We start from the raw sequence: 23,081 nt of genomic DNA on the forward strand, positions 1-23,081 counted from the left end.
GGCAACAGACTCCATTTGCCAGTCACACAGGGAGGACATGTTGGCGTCCAACAGGGACAGACGGGCGGCACTGGAGACTCTGCGGGAATCCATTTCTATTGAGTCCCAGGGCCACAGGGAAGCCCTGAGGGTGGAACTCCATCAGCTTACGGTGACTCTTGTTGAGCTTGAGGCTTCAACTGACACGAGGACAGAACAGCAGCTGGAGCGGCTCACACGTACGCTCTCAGCTGAGATGCAGGCAACTAGGGAGGAGGTCCGGGCATCCCGTGAGTTGTTGCATGGGTCCTCCGCATGATTATCCTCCAGAACCAGACCTTCCACACCGCATGCTTGCTGCCATGGAGGACCAGACTAGGGCTTTGCGTGGGCTGCCTCCCATAGTGCCACCACCTCCTGATGCAGCAGCAGAGGGTGAGGAGAGCGACAGCAGCGAATCTCTCACAATAGGGTAGCCGTGCAGGCCATGAGCCCATGGAGGTGTTTTTTTTTTTGCAAGATCCACACAGGTGGGTTTTGGTGTGCACCCTGTCCTCGGACCTCCTGGGTGGCCTCCCCCAAACCCCTGGCCCATTCATGGCCATTTTTTATTTTTTATTTTTGATTTTTTGGACAGTGTGTTGCCTTGTGTGGCTCCCATGGGCATACACTGTATTGTGGCTGGGCACATGCAGGCTTGTCCTGAATTTGGGTTAGATGCTTGGGTTTGTGTGACACACACCCCTCCTGCTTCCCGTTTCCATGGGCTTGCAAAGGGTGTGCCCAAGTGACATTGACTTACACAATGACGTTGGACTCCCATTTGATGTGTGGGCAGTCTGTAGTCAATACTGTGTATACATTCCTAGTGCATATTGTTGTTGTATTGTACACTGCATGGTGTATTGATATGTGCCTCTGCATCCATCTCATCCTCCTAATTTGCAGGTCCATTTCTCATGTCTTCACAAGGCGGTCTACTTTGGAAATGGAGTCCATGTTGTAAGCAGTGCACCTACATTTTTGCGTGGCGCTAACACTGTACAGTTGGAAGTGTTCGAAGTGCTGGCATTATCAGGAAAGTGAGACTACCAATTTTTTAAATCCGTACTGTCATGTTTATGGTAGGTTGGAGGTTGTGTAGGTGATTAGTATTATTGGTAAATATTTTGTAATGTGTGTTGTTGGTCCTGCATTACTGTGAGCATTTCATGTGTGGCCAGTTTCCATTAGGGACACTGTAGTTTGTGACACTTGTGTCATGTTGTGGGGATTAATTTGTTTGCTCTCACATAGCATGACATGCCATGGTGTGTTGTGTGGTGGTGCCGGGGAGGGGTTGGGTGACATGGCACTGTTCTCATGTTGTATTTTGCAAGTGGGTATTCATTTTTGCGGCATAGAAGTGTGTCTTTTGATGACACTGCATTGGTGGTGTTTGTGTAGGTAGGGATGCACACATTGTGACACTTCCAGGTGAACAATCTCAGGCTGCTATGGTTCTGACAGTTGACTGTCCCTTAATTCATCAGAATTGTCAGATTGAGTCATCATTGATTGTCAGATGGTATGTGCCAGGGCTGTGTGCACTCCACAGGGGTGTGATTTCTATGTGAAGTAATTAGCCACCAGCTGCGTACGGGCTGCCTCACCCCGTGCCCTTTCCCCTCCCATGCGCAGCGGGCGTGCATGTGGTTGGGGATGTGGGGGCACCACCATGTCCACAGCCAGGCCCCGGCGTGTTGCAACATTGTGCAGGACACATGCTGCCACTATGATCCTGCACACTACTGGGGGAGCGTATAACAGCTGCCCGCCAGAACTGTCATGGGAGCAAAAGCGTGACTTGAGCACTCCGAATGTGCGCTCCACTATGCCCCGGGTTGCAATATGGGCTGCGTTGTATCTTACCTCGGGAGGCGTGATGGGGTTCCGAATTGGCGTCATCATGTGGGTCCTCAGAGGGTAGGCACTGTCCCCTGGGGAGGTGGTGATGGGGATCATTAGTGGGGTAGTGACATTACTCTGTATCTGTCATGCATGCACGTGCTGTGGCATTTATACTCACCAAGCAGCCATGCATCGCCATGCCGCCCAGCTTCCATGTCCCGGTTTAGGGTTGACATCCTGTAAATGAAGCTGTCGTGGGTGGACCCTGGATAGTTGGCATATACTGAGGTGATGATTCCCTTGGCATCACATACTACCTGGACGTTGATGGAATGCCAGTGCTTGCGGTTTCTATAGATGTGCTCAGATGTCCTGGGGGGACGTAGAGCCACATGGGTGCAATCAATGGCACCTAGCACTTTGGGGAATTGTGCCACCCTGTAGAAATCCTGGCTGACAGCCTGCCTTTCTGCAGGTGTTCTGGGCAGGTATATGTGCCTGCGGACTGATGGGCGTGCAGTGATGATGGACAACACCTGGTGTAGGCACTGTGACTGCGTGGCCTGTGACACCCCCCCCCCCACTATGGCACTTGTCCGCTGAAATGATCCGGTAGCCAAGAAGTGCAGTACATTGAGGACCTTCTCCAGGGGGCTCAGTGCTTGGGAGCACAGGGTGGGTGATGTGAGGTCATCCTCCCACTCACTGACCAGGTCGAGTATTATGTGAAGTGGAAACCTGTACCTCCCATACACCTGGTGATCAGGCATACCAAAAAGGCTGGTTCTGGGTGTGAAGATTCTGGGCCTGACTATCCTCCTCCTCCTCCTCCTCCTGCGGTATCCCATGGCCACTGCTGCTAGAAACGGTATATTCATCCTGGCGTCTGAGCTTGTTTGTTGTTTGCGCACACTTTTATGCTGCGCGGGACGTGCGCCTGCTTCATGCTGGCGTACGTGTTTCTGGATTGGACCTTTTTTTTGGCGCGTTGTAGGCGACCGTGTAAATCTTCCCGCCCACCCCAGGAATACACGTAACACGCTCTCCCAGGCCCAGTCGCGTGTGGAAGTTCACGCGAACCCGTATTACACATAGCCTGCTGATATTGCGTGTGGAAGTTCACGCGAACCCCGTAATACACGTACCCTGCTGATATCGCGTGTGGAAGTTCACGCGAACCCCGTAATACACGTACCCTGCGATATCGCGTGTGGAAGTTCACGCAGACCCATAATACACGTACCCTGATGAAATCACGTGTAAGACTACCCGCGCACCACTGAAATACACGTACCCAGGCAATTCGCACTGCTGGGGGGTGGGGGTGCAGGGGGACATGAGTTGGACATGAGTGGGGCCTGGTGGAGGGTGCCCCTGGATGCTGGGGGGTGGGGGTGCAGGGAGACATGAGTGGGGGCCTGGTGGAGGGTGCCCCTGACTGCTGGGGGGGTGGGGGTGCAGGGGGACATGAGAGGGGGCCTAGTGGAGGGTGCCCCTGGATGCTGGGGGGTGGGGGTGCAGTGGGACATGAGTTGGACATGAGTGGGGCCTGGTGGAGGGTGCCCCTGGATGCTGGGGGGTGGGGGTGCAGGGAGACATGAGTGGGGGCCTGGTGGAGGGTGCCCCTGGATGCTGGGGGGTGGGGGTGCAGGGAGACATGAGTGGGGTCCTGGTGGAGGGTGCCCCTGGATGCTGGGGAGTGGGGGTGCTGGGAGACATGAGTGGGGGCCTGGTGGAGGAAGCCCCTGGATGCTGGGGGGTGTGGGGGTGGGAGACATGCGTTGGTGGGCAGTAGTGCAAGGTGACATGTGGGTTGGCTGGTGGGCATAGCCAAGGTGGATGGGCTGCCTGCGGGACATGTGCAGGGGTGCAGGGTAGTCCCCTGTGGTGTGGGCCGCCTGCAGGGGCCGTGGAGGGTGTAGAGGGAACAGCTGGGAGGACCCATATGGCCAATTCACGTGTAGGACTCCCCGGCACCCCCGAAATACACGTAGGCTGCTGGATTCGCATGTGGAACTTCACGCGCACACCGAAATATACGTACCCTGCAAATTCGCATGTGAAACTTCCTGCGCACCTTGGAATACACGTACCCTGCTGAAATCGCGTGTGAAACTTCACGCGCACCCCGAAATACACGTACCATGGACAATCGCGTGTGGAACTTCCCGCGCACCCCGAAATACACGCACACGCCATTTTTCACACAGTGGGTGTCCGTGTTTGTCGGTACCCCTTTGCACCTCATTTGTCCTAGAGGGCCACATTATGGATCATTCATCATAGCTGTATATAGGTGCTTTTTGTAAGCGCGCATTTTGGCGCACATTTATTTCAGGCGCAGGGACGCTACCGCCTGCTTTCTTGTGGCGGACTTGTTTGGCCCTGTGCACGTCTTTGACCGTGCGCTGGTTTTCCCTATTGTAGGCGAGCGTGTGGGCGTTCTGCGCACTTGCCTCCTGTACTTCCCCCGTGATGCCCATATTTTCACGCGTTGTTCCCCATTCCGAGTGTTACGCCCCGTGTTCCGCTTACTTTTGTTATGTGCGCCGCGCTATGTGCGATTTCGCTGTGGCTGTGGCGCACGCCGTTGGATGACTGTGCGCCGGCGTGCGCCGTGCACTTTTTCAATGCACATCCAATATTTTTCTCGCGCACGGACTTCCATGAATCGATGTGCGCTGGTTTCCCTGCGATTTTCGCACTTGCACTGCGATTCGCACGTTTTGGCACCTCTGCGCCGGAATTTTTGGCGCACATTAATTCCATGAATCGGCCTGTTGGTCTGATCACTATCTGATCGAATTCGCCATCGATTGCAAGACCTACTCTGACAAGCCTTCCATTCCTTGTAAGAGGGTCATGAGTTGGAATTTAAAAAAAAATATCCCCAATCGACATCGAGTTATGCCTAAACACGATCATGCAGAGTTCCTCAGATGAGGATCACGTTGATATCTATACTAAATCCATGCAAAATATGCTCAATGACATCGCCCCTCCTATATTAAGACATATTAGAGCTAATCATAGGCATCAGAAGTGGTTTACTCCAGAGTTGGCCATTCTGAAGAAAAACAAACGTTCACTTGAAGCCAAATGGCTGAACGATCCATCCAAGGAAGGAAAGCTAGAAAGCCATGGACGGCTCTTACAGAGCCAAGATAGTCGAAACTAAAAAGAACTTCTTTAATAAACAAATAGAAGAGGCCCCGAACAAATCAAGTAAACTCTTTCAAATTTTTAAATCCCAAGAAAAACCTGCCTCCTCTGCCAATGCTCATACCCCCCCTCAGTGGAGGATTGCAAATTGGTTCAGGCAGCTTTCAAGGAAAAGATTACCAAAGCAAGAGACCAAGTCCTAACTGCCCAAAACACCTGCGAAACTCCTAGTAACATCAAGACGATTCTAAGGGACCTCTCCAATGCACCCAAATTCACTTGAAATCCTATCACGGTATCTGAAATGGAAAAGATCCTCTCAAGTATGAAACCCACCTCCTGTGTGGAGAATCTCTTACCCCCTAAACTTATTCTCGAGCATAGTACCATCTTTGTCCCCTTTCTAACGCGATTTGTTAATTCCTCTTTTCAAGATAAACAGATCCCTTTTCCCATAAAAGCAGTTACGATTACCCCATTACCAAAAGAATCGGGCCATGATCCCAGAGATCCTGCGAACCTTAGGCCCATAACGAACTGGCATTTCCTTCTTAAGATACTGGACAAAATTGCCACATTACAGTTACAAACCGTTGTGGAGTCCAACAATATCTTGCATGCTAGCCAATCTAGTTTTAGGCCTGTCCACAGTACCGAAACTGCCTTTTATAGACCTACAGACCCACATGCTAGGGTTCACAGAGAGGGGGAAATCTGGTCTGCTTATCTTCCTGGATCTCTCAGCAGCATTTGATTTGCTTGACCACCATTGCCTCCTTCAAACATTAGAGACCAGAGGTAATTGCTCTAGCACAGCCTTTGACTGGTTCACATCCTTTCTGACTAATCGTATATACAGGATACTTTGGGGAGACGCTCATTCTCTTCCTACCACCATCCCCTGCGGTGTGCCCCAAGGAGCCAGTTTGTCACTCTGTTGTTCAATATGTACATCTAGCCACTCTGTGTCCTACTTGAGAGCCTGGGTATCTATTTCACCAACTACACGGATGATACACAGCTGGTCATGGAACTTAGTGGGAACCATCCAGAAGACTCATCCACCATTCTCTTGATTTATAATCAAGTCAAATCATGGATGGTGAAGAATTGGATGTGTATCAATGGGGGGAAAAGAGAATTCCTGCTCTTCGGTTCCTCACAGACCAGGAGCACGGTTAGAATGCATTACAAGGCTTTCACCATAAACAAATCCCTGATACCAGTTCAGACTAAGGTCAAAACCCTCAGGGTCCCTCTGAAAGCCTCCTTAAACTCGGATGAACATGTCAAAATGATCAGCAAAAATTGCAACCACTACCTTCGCCTTATTAAGAACATTCAACCTTTCCTAACAGAGGTGAACGTGGCTACTATCGCTCGTGTAGTCATGTTACCAAGGCTGGATTACTTTAATGCACTGCTCCTTGGAGCTAGCATTACCTGTGTAAAGAGGTATCAGCAGATACAGAATGACGCAGTGCAAATTGTTAAAAGGATCCCATGGAAGGAATATATCTCCAACCACAGGAAAGACCTGCACTGGCTGTCCTTACAGGACTGTATCAATTTCAAAGCATGCACCATCATTCACCGATGTCTGTATGGCAACGCCCTCTTCTATCTCAAAACAGCGATAACTCGCTATGCCCCTGGTAGACGATTGCACTCAGCAGACAAGGCCCTGGCCTCCTGCTCCGCTTTCAAACGCACAAGGGCGATGGGCATATCTTTTCCAGTCCATGCCGCCCAGTTGTGGAACTCTCTCCCTGAGAACCTAAGGCAGGAAATTAACCTTTTACGTTTCAGGAAAATGTTGAAAACAACACTCAAATAAATCAATCATTTCCTGCCTGACTTTACCTGCTGTCTCGTTTCTCCTCCTATGTTTTAGCTGTTGTTCCTGTGTTTATGTGCGCTCTGATGCCTGTTGGCTGCTGGGGCGTTAGAAATGTATAAATAAATAGATCTGTATTAAAAGTGGGTGGAAGTGAAAATTGTGTATGAGGTGGACTCCAAGGCTTTGGTGAGTTTTTTTTTTTAATGACGTGTTCCAAACTGAGAATTTCAGAGAAAAATCGTCACAGATAATGGGGTGCACTAACTTCTTGCATTGTTGAGGCTTTTCTGTGGTGCGTGTGGGCATTAAACCATAAGACGTCTTTTTACCACCCAGAGGCTAATGGGCAGTGCAAAGGTTCAACTGCACGCAGTGGCAAGCAATGAGAATGGCCAAGGGTGTGGCGAAGAAAACGGAGGAAGTTGTAGAGGAGTGTACTTGGACATTGGCTGGCTGCCCAGGTGACTACAGCCTAAGTACCGTTTGAAATACTCAGGACGAGGAGGAAAGCCCGTACTGTAGTGCGCACTTTTGGTTGGGACGTGCACAGTTCATCGAGTGGGAAGAGGAAAGTAGTTGTGAGGAAGTATGGCGAAAGGATGAAGCAGAGCTTTGGCCACGTCAAGTGCAGCAGAGAGAAGCTGGTGCAGGTGGTTGACGAAGTGTGGGTGAGGAGGCCTGGATTGAGCTCAAAAGGAACAAAAAAGTTCGGGTGGTCGCAGAAAGTAGTTTGTGTGAATGAAGATGCAGGGTGCTTACCATGAGGGAGGCTCAATGAAGAGCTAAAGGAGGTAAGTGTGTGTCCTATACATGCACATAGTTAGCTGTTCATGAAAAGCATTCCAGTTTGAAGTGTCCAGCTGTGGCAGTCTAGAAGCCAAGGGAATTCCAGGTGAGAGATCTGGAGTAGGGAACTACTCCTGGGTAACCACGCTTCACTGCTTTCATTTCGGCTCAATAAATACTGAGGTGGTCAACATTTCCCCAACACATTTTGGCCTCTTGTGAGTCCTCGATTATTGACAAATCTTTCAAATCCCAAAAAAGCCAGTCTGGCCCAACAGAAACGGGTTGAGACATGAGAGCACTTTTCTGTGTGTACAGGGAGCACTCTACCTACACATATTGTGGTGTGAAAACTTAAAATTAAGAGACAGAGAAAGACAGAGCCTTGCATCCTCTAGCTCTTCCATGTCATTTCATCGCCGGATGTTTTTTCGCAAGGTTTTTTACTGTGAATTCACTTTCAGTTTATATCTATCACCAAAAACTCACATCCCATATATATCATTTTTTAACCCCCCCCCCCCCAAAAAAATTATGTTTTTTTTCGATAAAATATTTGCGGTAATAAACCCCGCGAAAAAACGTCCCGTGATGAAAGGACGTTGTACCCCTCTAGCATGCTAGGAAGAAGGTGGAGTAAATGGACCTGGATTGCGACTTAGTGGAACTTAGTGAATGGCGAACAGGCAAAAGCCTTTGCAGAGATTGTATGCTTTGGGCAGATGGAGTCTTAGGTCAGGCATTAATATGCGTGATAGCGCCTGCTTCAACCCGATCAGACTCTCTGGGAGAATCATTTCCCTTGTGCAGCCTATGAGGGAGGAGGAAATAGTGGGGAGATGGACTCCACTCACCTCGCATGTACTTTCGACTTGTGTCCTGCATGGGTGATCAGAAATCATGAATGGATTTGAATGTGAGCTGCAAAGAAGGATGGAAACTCATATTGCACATAAGCTACTTTGCAAGCCTGTGTACTATTTGCAATTGCATTTTGTTCATTGCAACCTAGTACTGTGTATAGTACTGTGCATCGAGGACGCCTGCTACTTCGTAGAAGCACAGGTTTTATATAAGCAACATCCCCCTGTATATTTTGTCCGGGTTTTTTGATAATCTGTTTTTTTTCTGGCCTGTATGCTTTAAATAAGGAAATGCCAATTAAAATTAGGAGAAATAAATGACACACTTTTTAGTTTGGAATGTATGAACTAGAACATGTTTTCGGCCTCATAGGCGGGCAAATACTTGACAAACTATTCAGTGTCCAGCTAACTATGCTATTCTATACACCCCACTAATCGCCCCTATGCATTGTGAATAAAATAAAAGAACACGGTGATTCAATGTTCCATAGAGAGTCGCCTGTTTATTCCACAGCCAGTACAAAGCCCAGGAAATATGCAGTGCACTGCATCTCACCAATGGATTCAATGTAAGAGTGGTGTTTCATTCCATGCGCTACTTCCTCCACTATGGCCTGTTTCAATAAGAGAGCATCTCTTCATGAGTATAGAAAAACATGTTGAAAAAAAGGAAAATGACCTCTACGCTTAAAATATTTGATCGTGTTCTAGGGTTTTATTTCGCTTTGTTTTTTCATTTTATTTCTTTCCTTTACCTTCTGTCACCTTACTCCCTGTATTCAGTTCCCCTCTGTTACTTCTTAAAGATTTATTTAGGAAATTATGGGTGAATAAGTATCACCTTGTGCATTTGAGATATTGTATTATGTTCTATTGCTTCTGTAAAGTTATAAATCATAGAGGCCAAACAAGAATCCTATAACCAGAGAATCGCACAATCCAACTCCAGCACCAAATAACTATTTACTATCCTGAAAGAATTGGAAACACCAGTGTTAATTCCTGATACCTGCGTTAAGGACAAACAATGGTGCACCAGCGTCCAAAATGCACTAAACAATAAAGTCACCGGCCTTCAAACTAAAATTAAAAACAAGAAAGACTCCCTCACCAAACTCACCAACCCCACTCGAGCCCTCCACCCTTACTCCACACACCCAACACTGCCCGCTTCAGCTTTTCAAAAGTCTCTACTCTCGAAGTAGAAAAAATCATTCTTGGCCTTAAACCCTCCAACTGCAAAGGCGACCTCTGCCCCCCACAAATCATTAAAGATGCGGCAAGAGACCTCTCGCCATTCATCACCAAACTCATCAATGCCTTATTTTCCTCAGGAACAGTCCCCAGTAACCTCAAAGAGTCTTGGGTCCTCCCTCTTCTCAAAAAACCCTCCCTCGACCCGTCCATCCCAACCAACTACAGACCGATTACCACCGTCCCATTCCTGCTCAAAATACTGGACAAGACAGCATACCAACAAATCCAAAAATATCTTGAAACAAACCACCTCCTAGGCATAAGACAATCAGGCTTCAGACCCCAACATGGGACTGAAACCGCCCTGATAGATCTGAAAGCCCAAATAGACGCCCTTAGGAGACAACGGGAAAACTGCGTTTCTACTCTTGCTAGACCTCTCCGCGGCGTTTGACCTAGTTGACCATAAAATCCTTTGCAATCACTTAGACTCAGCTGCCCACGTCTCTCAAGAAGCCATCAGCTGGATTGAGTCATTCCTCAACAACAGATCAATGCGTGTCTTCTCCTCCTCTGCCGCCGCCAAGCCCATCCCCATCACGTGTGGAGTCCCACAGGGCTCTTGCGTCTCCCCCACTCTGTACAACGTGTTCACGAAGCCCCTGTTTGACGATCTAGATGGCCTGGGTATCACCTACACCAATTATGCCGATGATACACAGATCCTCATCCCGTTGACGGGAGATTACAACCAGGATTTGGCCTTGGTGAACAAGGTGTATCTCATCATCCAGGCATGGATGGCTTCACACAGTCTATGCCTGAATGATGACAAAACTGAACTCATCATCCTCTGTTCCACCCCCAACCTAACCAAACTCGACCACAACTACGCCAACTTCATCATAGACGGGAATCTAATCAAGGTTTCCAAAGAAGTGAAAACTCTAGGAATATACCTCGACTCCTCCCTATCGTTCCACAAACAGGTTAGCTCGATGGCTTCCGCCACGGCCTACACATGTAAGCTTATAAGAGCAGCCAAACCTTTCCTTTCCACCCAGAGTTGCATTACACTAGCCAGAGCCCTGATATTATCCAAATTGGACTATTGTAATGCCCTCTACATAGGAGCCAGCAAGCAAATCACCAACAAAATTCAGACGCTACAAAACAACGCTCTTAGGGCAGCGCTCAACATTCCCAGGAGGGAACACATTTACAATATCAGGAAATCCCACAACTGGCTCAGCACAACAGACAAAATCCTGCTCAAAGTAGCATCGCTCACCCATAAATGCCTGAACAACGCTGCCCCACGCTACCTGGGAGACAGAATATGCAAACACTCCACCAACAGACCCACCAGAACCTCCAACGCTAACCTGCTCACTGTCCCCAGGTTTAAACGCACCAAAATGGGCGGCAACAGCTTCCAGGTGAAAGCACCTCAACACTGGAACTCCTTACCACCATCTCTCAGAACACCCCAATCCTACTCACACTTCAGACGCAACTACATCCACTGGATAAAGAACACGAACCATTAACACCTCTAACACCACACAGCTGCTTTCCGCATTGTACGCCTATATGTAAATGTGTAAAATATATGTACATTTTTAAATATATGTACTGCATTATCTCCTTCCTGCAAAACTGTACACATGTCCTCCATTGTCACACTGTAAATATGTAATGCAATGTATAAGCAACCTGTAACCAAGCTTTGAATAACCATGCTGCTCATGCGCCCTCATACCCTCGGGTCTGGTGCGCAATACAAATGAATAAACTAAACTGAACATAAATGTATAAAGTTTAAAAAAAAAGGAAAATGGAAAAAAAAACTAAATGAGGCCAAGGAAAACCAGCAAAAACAGGAGACTGCTTGCCAGAGCAGTTCACCTCACTACTCATTTTTTAGTTTGAGTTATTAGGTGGTGCTTATGCCACCTATACGCTGAAACAATTGCATTGGAGTACGGATTGGCAGATATGGCATATGAGAAGGGACACACAGCTTGCAGGTGGTGTTTGGTTATTTGCCCACCCATTGACTCCCCCGGTCATGCTAATCCCTATGGCCATTCCCACCCAGTTTCTGCTCCTCCACGCCGAAAACACCTCCTCATGAGAACTCATTGTGCTCGCTGTAATCAGGTCTTACCATCAAACTTTGCACTTGAAGTGCCTGCCAGTGTTTTTTCAAAGCAGTCTTCTGTGAGTTAGTTACTTAATTGGAGCGGTAAACACACTACTGCTGTAATAAAATGTCTTAACCAGGTGCGCCTTCAGCCGCTGGGTTTATAAGCACTATGCATGTCCTTCGCTGAAATGTTGTTAAAAACAAGCATTGGCAAAGCCACCAATTTTGGCTTGTGTATAGGTATTAGCCAGGCACTGCTATTGGATGCCCAGGTACTCGCACTTTATTTTATTTATCAGTCATTTATATAGTGCCTATACACTTAACAAGAGTTTCAAATTACTTCAACGCAGGGAGGGTGTGAACAAAGATGAACATTCTTAACAGGCACTGGTATATTCAGAGTGGGCAAGCGCTATGCATTTAGTGGTACAACATAGGACAGGAGCAATACAAGCTGCTACAACATAGGCCAAAAAAATATTGCATGTGCCAGACGGTCGTTACAATAATGCAAGAGCTATGCATGGAGAAAGGAGAGAGGGGAGGAGGTGTATGGCAAGACGAACAGAGAAAATAAGTGCAAGAGACACATAGAAGGAGGGCAAGGGGAGGAGAGGGGGGCTAAAGGGGGCCACTATACACATCCAACCCCAAAGTAGCTGCAGGTCAATGGCCAGTCAATACCACTATGGCAGTGGCTGGCAAGTGCCTTTCCCATTCCTACACACAACCCCAAACTGTTGGCATGGCCAATGCTTTTTCTTTCTTCTAGTAAGACTGGTGATTTGGCACTCCAGGCTGATACTAGCACAAGAAAACCTTCCACATCCATGATTCTCGGCCGTTCCAGGTAAGATCTTAGTAGCAGTAATAAAGGAAAGTGCAAATACATCATATTTCTTCATAATTTAGGGCTTGGTTAAGCGTTAGCCTTCAGCATCCCCAGACATGGGTTGGCCCCTTTCCCTTCTGTGAGGTTGGGGGAGATATGGCTGAGGAAAGCTGTTCAGGGAGAGCCCAGAAATAATCCGGTTGAGGGGTGCAGGAGAGCATGAATTGAGATGGACACCCAGGCGTTCGTCCAATATGGGAATATCCCCTCCTCCCCGCTCTGGAATGGAGTTTGGTGGCTGCCTGTGACTGTCACAGAAGGCTGAAATAGGTCTTTAAAGCGTGAAACACAGGGCATCACACAAAGCTCCCAAACTGAAAACACGCAAATGCAAGCGGCTACACTCTACCTTAGGGGTAAACGCAGCGCGTAAAAGTAAACACATTGAATGCCGACCATACCACCGTTTCATTCGTGAAACACAACCATCTTGCACTACCTTGTCCGTTGCCACTGATAGGAACCTGTGATCAGGGGAAAATACAATCTTTTCTACTTGGCTTCCAGCATCCCAGCACTCGGCTTCTTTGACTTGTCCTTTTATATTGAAGCAGCGCAAAATGCCATCCTACACAAAGAAAAAAATAGACATTTAAAAACACGTGTACGTATTGGAATCAGATGTACCATGTTTTAGTGACAACAGCCAGCTCGTTCTGCAGTAGTAGCTGTATCAGTATCTCAAAAATGATCATTGTATTTGCTTCCAGTTCATGAAACTTCTCAACTTTTTAGGCCATTTAGTTCGTCTCTGTTCATTGTAGTTTAACACTGACAACTTGCCAGTTTAAATTGAAAGAGTACCTTTCTTATTTATATCCCGCCTCCTTCCTGGCATCACAGATTGAATAGTAGCTCAGTCAAAACTCGAAGGATGGACCACAGAGTTTTCAACACCTACAAACTACTACGCCAAAAGGCATATCTCCTCCGCTAGTTTTTTTTTTTAATCAACTTTATTTAATAATTATACAAAACATAATACAACTGAGTAACAACAGAATGGGAACAAGCAAAATATTACTCCATATACATCAGTGCAACAAAATGCAAATTACTACTAAAGTAACAGCTATTCAAAACGAAATCCGAAAAACATCCCCACCCTCCTATCTCATGGCAAGACGTGACAACACAAAACACACAACAACAGAAAAAGGACAAAACATACACCCCTACCAATCCCCAACCTCAATATCCACAAAATAAACCAAAGCCTACACCTCATCCAAATAAATCCCTGAATGACCCCCATCTCTCCTCGTACTCAGTTTCCCGATGTTGTCGAACTGCCTGAGTCTTCTCATACCAAGAGAGCGTCCGCATATCCGACACCCAGTTCTCGCAATGTGGCTTCTTCCTGGATTTCCACACCTTCATTATTTGTTTTATGGCCATCAACAATGCTCTATCAATCCATTCCGAACAATCCCACATATCCACACTTCGACTATCAGTTGAACGGAAAATCACTGACAGAAAAGTACGAGGCAGTGTCATACTAGTTACCATATCAATGCAATCCAAAACTTCTCTCCAAAAGTCCAGCACTCTACTACACTCCCATAGCATATGTAGATAGGTCCCTCTCGAGCCCCCACATCCCCAGCACAGATCTACATCAGCCAAGCCTCTCTCCTTCATTTTCACTGGTGTCCAATAAATACGGCCTAAAAGACGTTGGTGAATATACCTCAGATTTAAATCAACCCTGGCCCTCACCGAAGCCCTCCGGCTATTAACCCACAAGCAAACAGAAAGATCAGTTTCCAATTCAGACACCCACTTCATTCGCAACTGACCCCAGAAACTCCTCATACAGTCGTGCAAAGGCATCAACCTAACATATGTAGAAACTGTCCTAGGAGACGTAGCGAAAATCTCACAAATCTGAGGTCTACCACTCAAAGGTCCACTCAACATTTGCAATCTTTCCATCAGCTTCCGCTCCAAAAGCCCATATCTACCCGCCTCTCTATTATGCAGACTATAACGATTAGCTAGTTTAACCGACAGTGCACCGGCAACCCTGTCCTGGAATGTGAATGCAATCAACACCCCAGTCAGAAGGAAGAAGGTGTTCACTAGGATCCAGAGGGAACAAAGCAAGTTGCCTTTTACTCCCAGAGACACACATAAGGATGTTGATCATGTGATTAACAAGTCATTTGCCAAGCATACTTAGAGCTGCTATGCCCCTAAAGCTAAAGGGGTGAGCAGCATATCAACGTAATCTATGAGATATCATAACGGGAGGATAACCAGAGATCGTGAGGGCAGATTTTTGTTAGCTGAGGTCACTATTCAGAATAAATCACTGATGCTGGCGAACAAGTTACTTACCAACGGTAACGTTCTTTCAACTGGATGTTCCTCCCACGTATTCCTCATCTATGATAATTTGTATCTCCAGCTTTGCTGCTTCAGAAAAAAAATGTCGGCAGAGGGTGCTATGCACGAGGTCGAGGCGTTGATGTTCCTCGGAGGTCGGCGTAGGATGTCGACGTCACTCTCGGCATAAATAGCTAGTGTCGGGCCAGTTGGCTTCAGTTCTGTTTTTTCGTTTGTTACATAGAGGAACCAGATAGGCTTGCTCCAGACGAAAAGCTCTTTGCAAAAACGCAATTGTAAACCCATAAATAGTACTGTGGGGTAGGATGGGTGGGGTGATGAGGAATACATGGGAGGAGCATCCAGTCGAAAGAACGTTAGTTAGTAAGTAACTTGTTCTTCGAATGGATTGTGTCCTCCCGCGTATTCCTCATCTATGATAAACTCTCAGAGCAGTAAGAGAATTGGAGGTGGGAGTACTATTTAACTCCTTTCATGAAGAGAATGGAGTACCGCCTTTGTGAATAGACCCTCCTGGGAGGAAGAAGAGTCTAAGCAGTAATGCTTAACAAATGTGTGGATTGAGGTCCAGGTTGCAGCTGAACAGATGTCGGTCACTGGGACTCCCCTCCGAAAAGGCAGCTGAAGTAGACATACCCCTCGTGGAATGAGCTAGAAGACCTTCCAGCAGATCTTTCCCCGCCAGTCTGTAACACTCCATGATGGCTAAAGTAATCCAATGGGATATAGTTTGCTTTGTGACTGCTAATCCCAATTTGGGACCTGTATAACCAACAAAAAGTGTGTCATCTTGACTCAATTTTGACATTTGCATTATATAAAAACTCAGAGCCCTTTTTGGATCGAGTCTGTGTAGTCTCTCCTCTTCTTTATCCAAATGAGGAGGAGGGTAGAAAGTTGGGAGTATAATTTTCTGTGACAGGTGAAAGTCAGAAACTACTTTCGGCAAGAAAGATGGTTTAACTTTAAGTATGACTGTCTTTATGAAAAATAGTATGGGGCGGTTTACATGAAAGAGCCTGCAACTCGCTTACCCTGCGGGCTGATGTTAATGACACAAGGAGGGCAGTTTTAAATGTTAAGAGACTTAAAGGACAGGAATGTAAAGGCTCAAAAGGTATGCCTGTCAGACTTCTTAAAACAAGGTTTAAATCCCAAGCCGGGACATGAAATGGTACTAGGGGGTACACGTTAGTGAGCCCCTTGAGAAACTGGATGATCAATGGCATTTTGAAATATGAAACCTCCTCAGAGGTGCGCTTAAAAATTGAAAGCGCGGCTAAATACCCCTCTATTGTACCAACCTGGAGCCCCAGATTGGCCAGATGTAAAAGGAAAGAGAGCACCACAGGAGTGCCACATTGAAAAGGGTCCACATTCTTATCCTTGCACCAGTTACTGAACTTGTTCCAAAGACACTGGTACAAAGATTTGGTTGCTGGCCTTCTGGCCGAAAGCAAAATCTCCATTACGTCTTCCAGAAGGTCCCAATCCTTATATCTCAGCCTCTCAAAAACCATTCGTGAAGGTTGAGTGTTTTGACCTCTGGATGGAGAACGTGACCTTCCTCTTGCGAGAGAAGATCCTGTCTTTGTGGAAGACGTATTGGAGGGCAGATGGACATGTCCAAAAGGTCTGGGTACCACGTTCTCCTGGCCCAATCCGGAGCAATTAGGATCATTGATTTCCCAAACTTTCTCAACCTCCTGATTACATGAGGAGTCATGGAGACTGAAGGAAACACATACAGAAGTGGAAACTCCCAGTCCACTACGAACGGGCTCCCTAGAGCTCCTCTCGGGGGAAATTCCCTCCACTTGAGGGGTTCCCCAAAGAGCGAAGATCTCTTGAAGGACTTCCTAAGCTAGCTCCCACTCGTGAGAGACTGTACTCTGCCTGCTCAGAGAGTCCGCCGCGGTGTTCTGTTCTCCGGCTAGGTGAGCTGCTGACAGAGAGATTCCTTCTTGTATTGCCCAGAACCAGAGCTGCATTGCCTCTCTGCACAGTGGTAGTGACCCTAAGCCACCTCTTTTGTTGAGGTAGTACATGGCCACTGTGTTGTCCATCATTATCAGGACATCCTTTCCCCGTACAGAGGGCAGGAAGGCCTTCAGCGCTAGCCTGATTGCCCTCAGCTCCAAAGGGTTGATGTGTAGTTTGGACTCCGATGGAGACCAACGCTTGCTGATTGTCAGACTGTCGGTGTGGGCTCCCCACCCTGTGAGTGAGGCATCTGTCACTACTGTAATCTCCGGCCATGGTTGCCAAAAAGATTCTCCTTTGAGGATATTGTCATTGCAAGCCCACCATAGAAGCTCCTGAGCAACTGTGCTTGGAATCACTGTGTCCTGAGGGCCCATTGAAGGGATTTCATTCTCAGTCGGGCCTCTGGCACCAGAAAAATGCAGGATGCCATGAGACCGAGCAACCTCAGAAAATCATAGGCCGGCAGAGCTGGGCATTTTGGAATTGTGTTACCATCTGCAGAATGTGAAGAGCTCTCACTTCGGGAGGCGAGGCTTTCCCCGAGGAAGTATCCAGGACTGCTCTGATAAATTTGAGTCTTTGGGAAGGTATCATATGGGACTTCTTGAAATCGAGGGCGAAGCTCGGTCTGTCTAGGGAGTGGCAGGTGATTGTGAGATGTTCCTGGCCTTGCTCGGGGAACGAGCCCTGATCAACCAACTGTCCACCTAAGGGTAGACGTGAATCCCCTCTCTCCTGAGACTCACTGCCACCACCACCATCAACTTGGTAAAAACCCTCAGGCAGAGGTTAGTCCGAATGGCAGAACTCAAAACTGATAGTGAGAACCTCCAACCGCGAACCTCAGGTACTTTCTGTTCTTGAGATGGATTGGCACATGAAAGTAAGAATCCTGAAGGTCCAAAGATACCAACCAGTCTTGGAGTTGGAGAGCCTGAAGAAACTGAGAAAGGGTTACCATCTTGAACTTGTCCTTCGTGAGGAACTTGTTCAAGTTTCTTAAGTCCAAGATGGGTCTCAATCCTCCGTCCTTCTTTGGAATCAGAAAATAAGGGGAGTACCACCCTTTGTTCCTCTCCCCTAAAGGTACATGTTACATTGCACCTTTCTCTAGCAGGGTTAAATTCTCCTGCACAGAGCGGATCTGGAATTTTGGCAGAGCTGGCTCCCCGTGGATGATTCAGAGGCCTTTTCAGAAAAGGAAGGCAGTAACCTTGGTCCACTTTTTCCATTGCCCAAGCATCTGAGGTAATGCCCGCCATTCTGCCTCCCACCAGGGTTTTGTGGGATAAGGCATCAGAGTGGTCTAGGGGCAGCTGCAGCAGTGGCTGAGGGCAAAGATGCCACTGCTGAGGCTGATTTTGCACCTTTTCCTCGTCCACTTTGAGGAATCTTTCTTTGTCCTTTCTGCACAGCCTGTCCTCTTCCTCTACCAGATGAAGTTGTAGTATCGAAAACAACGACCTCTCCAGGAAGATGACCCTGAGTAGAAGTGCTGAAGTTGTCAAATGGAGGCGCTAAGAAACTTAGATGCCACCCTGGTGGTCTGCAGCTTCTCCAAACTTACTTCCACCTTGCTGCCGAACAACCTCGAGCCACCGAAAGGCATGTTAAGAAGTTTGGCCTGCATGTCTGGTGCAAAGCCCGACTTTCCTAGCCACGCAAATCTGCGTAGGACTGTGCTCACAACCATGGATCTGCTGACACCATCAGCTGTATCCAACCATGACCATAGGCACTCTCCCTGCGCCTCCTTGCCGTCCTTCACAATATTCAGAAAGCCTTTCCTTTACTTGCCTTCTGGAATATGTTCAGCCGCCCCTTTAATGCAGTCCCACAGGGTATGCGTAAACCTGGCCAGGGTACAAGTGACGTTTGTGGACTTTAAGGCCATGCTGCCCGAGGTAAAAACCTTCCGGGCCCAAGCTTCCACTTTCTTATCCTCAGGAGGGATAGAGGGATACGCCGACTGCCTAGACACAGTCGCAGCTTGGATCACCAAATTTTCAGTTGTAGGGTGTTTCCTGAGTTAATCAGAATCTGAAGATGATGGTCTGTTTTTTCTGGTGAGATTTCTATCTATGGCAGAACTAGATTCAGGTGTTTCCCAGTTTGCCTCTACCTTTCTCTGCAGAGCCCTTTGGAAAGGCAGAACTGGATCTTTCTGCGGTCTCTGATCCAGAATATCGGTCATATCGTCTTGTTCAAAAGTAGGTGAAGACCTACTCCACCCCATAAAACTCGTCACTCTATTCATGAGGTTTCTGTACCCAGAATCAGCGTGATCCGTAGGGTCAGGTTTAGAGAACTCCAACGCTGGAGATGTGTCAATACCACGGGCAGAATGGAGGGAGTCGCAGAGATCTCTCAATTTTGATTCTGGATCAACTAATTCCTCCGGTACATCCCTAGAGCCATACCTGTCTCCTAAAGGGGAAATGTCTTCTTCTGAGGCACTCTCTTCCTCAAAAATCTCGGGATAGGTCTATATACCTTTTCTTTCTCTGCTAAAGTCGTCGAAGAACTTGACGGAATCGTCAAATGTGTCGACGGTTTGCCCGATGACCCAGTAGTCATTGAGGTCTTCGGCTTTGAAGTCATCGGCGCTGATGGCGCCTATAGAACCTTCGAGGTCTTCGGCATCAAAGTAATCAACTATGGCGTCGATGAAATCGCCGAGGCCTTCGACGTCTTTGATTTCTTCGATGGATTCGGAGATGTACTCGATTCCTGGGCCGAAATCTTCAACGCATTTGTGTCGGTCGATGATGTTGAGACTCTGACTTACTAATTGCCAAAGTAGTTTTCGACCTGCCGGCGTCGTCCATCGGAGCGACCAGGGTTTTGCTCTTGCGAGGCTCCTTTGAGGGGGTCGAGGCCGCGTTCTGAAAGATGTGCATCATTTGTGATCAAAATTCATCCCGTTTTCTGGGAGAATCCGATTTGGTCGGACAAAGAACCAACTCCATGGAGGAGTCTGAAGAAGAAGAACGAGACCTATGGTGTCTCTTTTTTGATCTCTTAGAGGAGTTTGAAGAATATTCTGAATGACTCCTCAATCTGTACCTCTTCCCGTGTTTATGTCGAGCGGAATCCTTTGATTCCTCCGATCTTTTCACCTTCTTCAAAGAGCCCTTCAAACCATCCCGACTCACCGCAAGCTTACCCTTACGGTCGTGAAGAGCTTTCTCTGTCATCGACTGGCAGGAGCACCAAAGACAAACTCAGTGGGGATCTGTGATGGACATCTTTGCCCCACAGTCCTTACACTTCTTAAACCCCAATTTAGGGGTCAAATGAGTGGATGAAGATGACATTTTCTCTTGTGAAGAAAAGACGAAGCGCGCCGTGTTCTCGAAGCAAAGTTCGGAAAAACGTAACTGAAGCCAATGGGCGTGGCACAAGCCATTTATGCCGAGAGTGACGTCGACATCCTACGCGACCTCCGAGGGACATCGACGCGTCAACCTCGTGCACAGCGCCCTCTGCCAAAAAAAAAATTACGAATCAGCGGAGCTGGAGATACGAATTATCATAGATGAGGAATACGTGGGAGGACACAATCCATTCGAAAAATATATATATATGCATCTAGCATGGGACAGGAATTTCTTTTTTTTTCAACTCCACCAATGACATGATTGGAAAGTTAGACATTGACATCATGATTCTAGGGTGTGACTTTAATACAAGATGACCAATTACACAGCTCTGTAGCTGACAAAACACACACAAGTAAGACAATTAAACCGTTTCTACAAATTTCACAGGAGGTGTGTGACTTGATAGACTCAAGGTGAACATCCTTCCCATGGGTGAGGCAATACAACTCCTCCTGCATAACACTTACTATAAAATGTACTTCTTCCTTGTTCCCTCTCCCCTATGTCAGGGTACCTTAGAAGCTGGAAAAGGTGAAATTGTGGTGTCGGTTCATGGCAATACATTCATAGTGAGGTGATAGGTGTCAAGGCCGGTAAAGAGGGAATGGGAAGCCCTCTCAGTCTGAAGTGAGAGGCATACCAGGGAGGAATCCAGAGCCAGTCCTACCACAGGTAGAATGGGGGCAGTTTGGAGGGCCCCATATCCTGTCCCCTCCCCAAGTGCTATCCTATACATGCGCAGTAGCAATTTGCATCACCCCATGCAGTTTACCTAAAGTTTTCTCTTATTTATACAGAGATGCAGAGGGAACCCCAGTCAGAGGAGAGGACCACCTGCAGAACAGCAATCCATCAGCACCCCATGAAATCCCACAACCAGCGGGAAAGAGAGAGCCAGCGGATACAACTACCATGAACCCTATGCGAGTGGCATACTGACACAGTTGGGAGAGGGAGCAACTGAATGAGAAGTTGAGCTCTTGTGTCGCGGTTACCTAGTGTTGCACCACATGCTAGTCTCAGCCCGTATGCCTGAAAGACCGGGGTGGAAGCTCGAGACTACCTAGGACAATAAACAAAAGCTGTACTTACCGTATGAGGGAGTGAGCCGTGGTCTTCTAACACAAACTTGAATACTACAACGTGGGGAGCTTGGGTGGGATCATCTGTAGTGATGGTCCCTCACATGTGGGAAAGACAGGGCCAGATTGGCCAGTGCTAGATGACCAGCCAGGGAAGGGGGAGGGAGATGATCGAAACGCATGGAAGCAGAAAGTTGTGAGTTGTTCCGGTGAGGTCACAGGAGGAGGTGGCAGACCAAGAGAACAGCAGCAAGAAGGACAGTGGACTCGAGTGTGGAGGCAATTTTTGTAGTAGGTGAGGGATTGGTTAGTGAGTGCAAGTGGCACTGTGTCACAAGTGAGTGTGAAAGGCGAATGAGTGAGATTAGGAGAGGGGGTGGTCCTGAAGTGACAGTGAAAGAGGGCATCTCAGAAGAAGGAGGGTGGAGTAGTAGTGTGAGTAGGGAGCAGTAGTGTGAAGGAGAGAGTAGTAGTGTGTTGTAGTAGTAGTGTGGAGCTGGTAGTAGTGTGTACAAGGGAGTAGAAGTGTGGAGGGGGAGCATTGGTAGATGCAAGGCTTAAAAAGAGTGAACAACATCAGAGAGACGGAGGAGGAAGATGAGTAGAAGAAGGAGTGGAGGTGGGTTGAGTTGGAAGGAGGGGAGGAGTAAAAGGGAAACATCAGAGAGGGAGAGGAGAATGTGGGGTGATGGGAAGAAGACTGAATAGGGAAGAGTGTCTCAAAAGCACAGTGGATTGTCCCCCTCTAGTCAACTCACCATTGGATAGTGTAGTGGCCGTCTTGTTAGCTCCTGAGGGAGGTTCGACAGATAATTGGCCTTTAGGTTTTCACTTTTAGCAAAAGTGAAAACTAAGACAGTAGTGGGTCAATATTCTGTAAATACTAGCCTGGGTTATGTATGATTTTTGTTTTCTAGATGAGAGGCAGCGGCATTGCCCTGTGGCCATGAGAATCCCTTAAAAAACAAACCTTGAATTGTATTCCTTTAGTCATCTGTGACAGTGGTAATCCGACAGGCACAGTTACAAAAACATGGACATTCAACTATTCTTTACTGTCTGATCCACTGTTTAGGAAGATCCTTGAGAAAGAGATAGATTTCTTTATCCAAGAAAGTGATGGGTCGAATCAAGATTATTTTACAGTTTGGGTCTCTTGGAACGGATCAACACAAGGCCACTTTGTTAGCTAAGTAGCTCAGAAAAAAAACAAAAATGAGGGGGGAGGAATTGATTAAGCGAGAGGGAGAACTCATGGAGGCAGAAGCCAAATATGAGGCACACAGCAGCTCTGGAAAGCAAAGAAGATGCTTCAATCTCTGGAGCTAAACTGGAGCTCCACTTAACCCATCATGCACAAAAAGATGTCTTCTATACCAGGCAAGACTTTTCAGATAACATGGAATAAGTCAAGATTCTGGCTAGTAAGCATGAAAGGGAGGAAGCAAATGGGCGGATACACAACATTATTATAAGTGAAGGTGAAATCATAACCCAATTCAGGACTTTATAGT

The 23,081-nt window shown here is 47.4% G+C and overlaps 1 protein-coding gene across 1 annotated transcript in view; it reads right to left on the bottom strand.

The window, feature by feature from the left end:
* The window catches only part of CFAP43 (cilia and flagella associated protein 43), a 1,012,780-nt gene that overhangs the window by 674,496 nt on the left and 315,203 nt on the right, over nt 1-23,081 (bottom strand). Inside the window, exon 8 of the mRNA XM_069611745.1 lies at nt 13,204-13,332. Within this exon, the coding sequence (XP_069467846.1) occupies nt 13,204-13,332 (129 nt within the window). The remainder of the gene's footprint in view (nt 1-13,203; nt 13,333-23,081) is intronic.

The sequence above is a fragment of the Ambystoma mexicanum genome, chromosome 8 (genome assembly GCF_040938575.1).
Source record: "Ambystoma mexicanum isolate Mex_15411 chromosome 8, UKY_AmexF1_1, whole genome shotgun sequence".
Lineage (NCBI taxonomy): Eukaryota > Metazoa > Chordata > Amphibia > Caudata > Ambystomatidae > Ambystoma > Ambystoma mexicanum.